This window comes from Eleutherodactylus coqui, chromosome 10 (assembly GCF_035609145.1).
Source record: "Eleutherodactylus coqui strain aEleCoq1 chromosome 10, aEleCoq1.hap1, whole genome shotgun sequence".
NCBI classification, from domain to species: domain Eukaryota; kingdom Metazoa; phylum Chordata; class Amphibia; order Anura; family Eleutherodactylidae; genus Eleutherodactylus; species Eleutherodactylus coqui.
Genome location: NC_089846.1, coordinates 1,968,323 through 1,974,322, shown reverse-complemented (window position 1 = coordinate 1,974,322; position 6,000 = coordinate 1,968,323). Strand labels below are relative to the sequence as shown.

The 6,000-nt window shown below is 47.1% G+C and overlaps 1 protein-coding gene across 1 annotated transcript; it reads left to right on the top strand.

Moving 5' to 3' along the window:
* The first annotated feature begins 1,225 nt into the window (after nt 1-1,225).
* Nucleotides 1,226-2,182, top strand: LOC136579936 (olfactory receptor 1J21-like). The gene has a single exon (XM_066580043.1). It carries the CDS (start codon nt 1,226-1,228, stop codon nt 2,180-2,182), a length of 957 nt encoding a protein of 318 aa, XP_066436140.1.
* The last annotated feature ends 3,818 nt before the right edge of the window (nt 2,183-6,000 follow it).

Here is a 6,000-nt window from a genome sequence, read left to right as displayed (position 1 = left end):
TGTCTCCTCTCAGTGTAATCCTGTCTGTGCAGGGAGGGGAGGAGGTGAGCTGTGACTATTGTGAATGGTGGGTCCTGTGTTATCTATATTTAGGTGTCTCCTCTCAGTGTAATCCTGTCTGTACAGGGAGGGGAGCTGTGACTATTGTGAATGGTGGCTCGTGTGTTATCTATATATAGGTGTCTCCTCTCAGTGTAATCCTGTCTGTACAGGGAGGTGAGGAGGTGAGCTGTGACTTGTGAATGGTGGATCCTGTGTTATCTATATATAGGTGTCTCCTCTCCCTGCAATCCTGTATGCACAGGGAGGGGAGGAGGGGAGCTGTGACTATTGTGAATGGTGGCTCGTGTGTTATCTATATATAGGTGTCTCCTCTCAGTGTAATCCTGTCTGTACAGGGAGGTGAGGAGGTGAGTTGTGACTTGTGAACGGTGGATCCTGTGTTATCTATATATAGGTGTCTCCTCTCAGTGTAATCCTGTCTGTACAGGGAGGGGAGCTGTGAATATTGTGAGGTGGGTCACATGTTATCTATATATAGGTGTCTCCTCTCAGTGTAATCCTGTCTGTACAGGGAGGGGAGGAGGTGAGCTGTGACTATTGTGAATGGTGGCTCCTGTGTTATCTATATATAGGTGTCTCCTCTCAGTGTAATCCTGTCTGTACAGGGAGGGGAGGAGGTGAGCTGTGACTTGTGAATGGTGGATCCTGTGTTATCTATATATAGGTGTCTCCTCTCAGTGTAATGCTGTTTGTGATAATGAGAGACAGCTGAGAAGCTTCTTCTACAGAACAGGTAGTGTCAGATTATTATTAGGACTAGTGGTCAGTGTGCAGGGAGGGGAGGAGGTGAGCTTTGTCAGACTATTATTCGGCTTTGTGGTCAGTGTGAAAAAGGAAAGATTTGAGAATTTTCTTTAAAGTATAAATTGTGACCAAAACTTAAAATTTGTGATTTAGTTAGGTCATTTTCTGAAGATACATTGCCTTTAGTGATAGATTGTCTTAGGTGCTACTGCAAACTATAGCCATGAAGCCGGGTGTCTGATCAAGGGACTTGTCTTGGCATGTGCCACAACCTAGTTAAAGTACTTGTAACTGGAGGTATGCTGTACAGGATGCGGGATGAGTAAGACCACCCCTATAACGCTAGGAGTAGGGGACCGATACACAAATCTGCTCTACCCAACAATCATCTCTTAACATTTTAGATAAAAACCCGTCGATGGAATACTCTAAATGGATCAACCAGTCTTCGGTGTCTGTCTTTATGATTGTTGGCCTTTCGGAAACAGCGGATCCTCAGATTCTCCTCTTTCTCGTCTTCTTGGCCATATACCTCACCACGGTCATAGGAAACATAATGATTCTAAGTGTGATTTCCTCTGACCAAAGACTACACACGCCTATGTACTTCTTTTTGGCCAATCTTGCTGCAGTTGATATCTTCTTGTCTTCTGTCACCACCCCCAAGCTCTTGGTCATTTTGGTCACTGCCCAGAAGTCCATTTCTTACGCAGGATGTCTCACCCAACTCTACTTTTTCCAGCTTTTCATGGTGGTGGAGTGTTACATCCTTACAGTGATGGCTTATGATAGGTATGTGGCCATCTGTTTCCCACTTAACTACAACCTGATCATGAGTAGAGCAATCAGGATCAGGATCGTCCTCACCTGCTGGGCCAGTGGTCTCCTGAACTCGATGGTCCAAGCCGTTTCGGTATGTCGCCTTGACTTTTGTAGTCCAAACAAGGTGGACCATTTCTTTTGTGATGTTACCCCACTCTTTAAGTTGTCTTGCTCTGACACAAAAGTTGGAGAGGGACTGTTCATGATAGTGGTGGTCATTGCGGGGATGGGACCCCTCATCTTTATATTAGTGACCTATGGCCGGATCATTGCTGCAGTTACAAAGATTAGCACCAACAAAGGTCGTCGAAAGACCTTCTCTACTTGCGCCCCTCACTTCATGGTAGTGGCCCTATATTACGGCAGTGGGATCTTCAGCTACATCTGGCCCTCCTCTACTTACACCATGGACAAAGATGTGAAGGTGGTGGCTGTGCTCTACACCATCATGACGCCCATGCTGAACCCCATTATCTACAGCCTAAGAAACAGGGAGGTAAAGCAAGCCATGAGGAAAGCAATGGGAATTCCTTCTAAACCTCATGGTAATTAGACACGTTAAGAGTGACGGTTCTTGTCTAATCATTGCATTAACCCTTTCCAATCCAGTGTTGGACCTTGTCCGACATTGAGATTTCCCTGCATATATCCGCTGCTGGGCGAGGCACAACATGTTTCTAACATGATGAAGAGGAGGGTTGTGATGTCGGCTTCTCTTCTGCATCATGTAATATACATATAGAAGATACATATTAACTCACTTTTTAGTTTTCAATAACTTGCTAATAAAATCATCATTTAAGCTAATTTTTTCTGTGTCTATTGAGAAACGCCAGGATATCCGTAAAGCGCTTTTCCACCCAAAATAAGAGCTGGGAGTGAGCGGGCGGAAGGAAAGTTGGATTGGAAAGGGTTAAAATGTATTGTTAAAAAGAAAAATTTGGTCTCTAACATTTTTAAAGGCGATGCGACTTTGTACGTGATCATCTCAATCCCAGGTCAGAATGATGACAGTGAAAGAAGTGCGAAGATGCGGATGGAGAAGGAGTGGCAGCTCTTCGATAAGACGCTTCATGTCATTTTCCTTTTTCCCTTGGGACCAGAGTGCGTGCTCAGCCAAAACTACTAGGGTAAACATGGACTGGAGGACATAGTGACCTGGAAGGAAACCATGCAGTACGCATGTGCAGACCGCCCCTTTATTACCCCCATCTAGTCGCCTTGGACTCCTTTAGTCTTCAGAACAGCAGCAATTCATGTTGTTGATCCCACTCGGTGATGAAATGGTCCTACAGGAATACCGGCCCCTGCGGACAGGAAGCTTCTTGTAGTCGCTGCAGATTAGATGGCGGTGCTGACATGTTCTGACCGGCTGACAGGAAGGGGTCAGCGATTCATGCTGCTTGCGCCAAATTCTGATCTCCCATCATCAACAGAAATCTGGACTCATATGACTCACACACACGGGTCGTCTCTGGGTACAAGTCTCACAATGCTGTCTCCACCATGCAAGCATCTCCCCGGCTTCTTTCTATGACAGTACAGAAGCCCTCTCCTCCAATAGGAAGCTGTTATCATGCAGATAGAGACCGGCCTCCAATCACACCAAGCTTAAAGGGGTTGTCCCGCGCCGAAACGGGTTTTTTTTTTTTTCAACCCCCCCCCCGTTCGGCGCGAGACAACCCCGATGCAGGGAGGTAAAGAAAGCTCACCGGAGCGCTTACCTGAATCCCCGCGCTCCGGTGACTTCTCTACTCACCGCTGAAGATGGCCTCTTCCTCCGTGGACCGCAGCTCTTCTGTGCGGTCCACTGCCGATTCCAGCCTCCTGATTGGCTGGAATCGGCACGTGACGGGGCGGAGCTACACGGAGCTACACGGAGCCCCATAGAAGACTGCAGAAGACCCGGACTGCGCAAGCGCGGCTAATTTGGCCATCGGAGGGCGAAAATTAGTCGGCACCATGGAGACGAGGACGCCAGCAACGGAACAGGTAAGTATAAAACTTTTTATAACTTCTGCATGGCTCATAATTAATGCACAATGTACATTACAAAGTGCATTATTATGGCCATGCAGAAGTGTACAGACCCACTTGCTGCCTCGGGACAACCCCTTTAAGCATTTAACAGTAAACTGCAAAAGGAATTATGTGACCCGGTTAATGTCTACGGCTGTAGGGTGAGCCGAAAACCAATCCCAATAGGAAGAGAAACCAACACTTTATTTTGCCAAGATGAGAGAAATGGGAACCAAATGTTTCTTGTCCCGATCTGCCCCATCGGACACCACTGAGGTTTCTTTGGTGTCAAGAACAGTGTTGTATGCGGCACAACGCGCCGTTAAAAGTACTAAAAACCTCAAACACAAATGTGCACAGAGGCTTGGGGCAACCATCCCGATATTGGTGAATCCCTTGTAAGACATTCTGTGAAAAGGATTCCAACCCATGCCGATCATTACTGATGGTTAAGTAGCCATGTGCTTATTAACGAGCCTCAGCGTGCCCTCGTAGGACACCCTACACCAAGTATCGTGGACACACCTTACAGTCAACCACATTGTCAGTAGGTGACATATGGCTGCCTTCCCCCCAGTACAGGGATGCCCCACCAGTGGATTCCCACCAGAGATCCAGCCGTACGACTGACACTTCACATTGGAGTAAACATACCCTAACCACAAAACAGCGCCAATTCAAATGCCATAATTCTAGTGTCAAAACGCACAAATATTTAGCAGCACGTTAAAAAGGTTTTGTTTCCTCACATTTAGACAGACTGAGTGCCACACTATGGAGTTGATACAGCCAGACAATCACAAGAAATCCATCAAGTTTGGTCCGGCAACTTGTGAGCAACTTCATTTACATTAGGATGGGATGTAGGAGTGCAACACCCCAGAGGGGTGACCCCGGGTACCTGGCTGACTTGAAGAGCTGGGAGGGCTCGTCACAGCGGCACTCACCAGGCTCTGGTCCCAGGGGCATGACACGTAGCCAAGGCCAGAGCAGGATCACAGGCCAGATTCCACACCCCTATGTTAGGGACCATCAATAAATGGGATGGGGAGAGTAGTAGTATATATCACTTGTGACGCCACTGTTCCCAAACACCGGTATGCTATGTGGCAGAGTAATAAACATGGAGACTTGTGTGCAATACCTCGGGTCCCTAGGAACGGTTAGGGCCCGATGTAACTTTTACTTGGTATTAAACTTGTATAACAGGTAATGCAGGTACAATTCACTTTGAGCAGTTACAGGCTATAGCTCAGAGGTAAGGAGGATACACAGGATGAGTACAGCCCTACAGTCCACGTTATCTGTATGTCACCGATCCTGGATTGGGAGCACTCCAGAGGAAGGGGTCGTAAGGGTCACTCCACATACACTCTGGCAAACAACTATTTAGGGAGGCTTAGCCAATACACACCCTGCATGGCAGATGTATGGGTGTCTCGCTAAAAGTACCTCTGTGCGGTGATCCTAATTACGGATGGCCGCACAGGAGAGTGCGCTCTCTCTCTGTTGCTGGGACTCACTCCTTCACATCCACACTCCAAATGCTACGGGATGTCGCTCCTCTTCCTCCATCTTCACCTACATGGAAGCTGAAGGTGCTCCCATGTCACTGTGTGTTAGCACTGTAGTAACTCCTGAAGATGGACTCCTTTCCCGCTCTCAATCTCTCCCATTTATAACCTCACTTGTACAACATGACAAACTAATACATCTACATGCCGGCAATGATTTTATTACTGTTAACCTCTCAAGCGCTGCAGCTGTGCAACACACACACTGGATATGACAGGACAGGCTCGTACAGTGCATCTACATAGGACCAGGATGAGGTTCTGGGGCACTACAGCAGGTCTATAGTGTGATCTTTGGCCATGTTATGTGTTAAGCTCCTAACCATCACACAAAAGGTTACCAAATTTGCAGGTGAGAACCTGAAACATTTTTTGTGCGAGAGTGCAGGGTATGTGTTTACCAGGAGTATAGGTGTGCCCCTGAAAAATTTGTATACCGAGAGTATAAACGAACCCCCCAAAACATTAGTTTACCAAGAGTATAGGCCAGTGATGGCGAACCTTTTAGAGACCGAGTGCCCAAACTGCAACCCAAAACCCACTCACTTATGGCAAAGTGCCAACACATCAGGGGGCGGGGCTTATCACCACGTAGGATTTTACCCCCATCGTTCTAAAAAGGACAGGGCCGCTTCAAAATAGACAGTGTGCAGATTTTGACAGCTTTTTGGATGCGGGAATTCTGAAGAATGTCCTCAGCGGAAATTTCTGCAGTATTTCCGCATCCAAAAAGCAGTCAAAATCTGCACCCAGTCTATTTTGAAACAACTCTGCCCAC

Bases quoted from the DNA above. Each gene is read 5' to 3' on its own strand.
- LOC136579936 (XM_066580043.1), top strand. From the start codon at position 1,226: ATGGAATACTCTAAATGGATCAACCAGTCTTCGGTGTCTGTCTTTATG.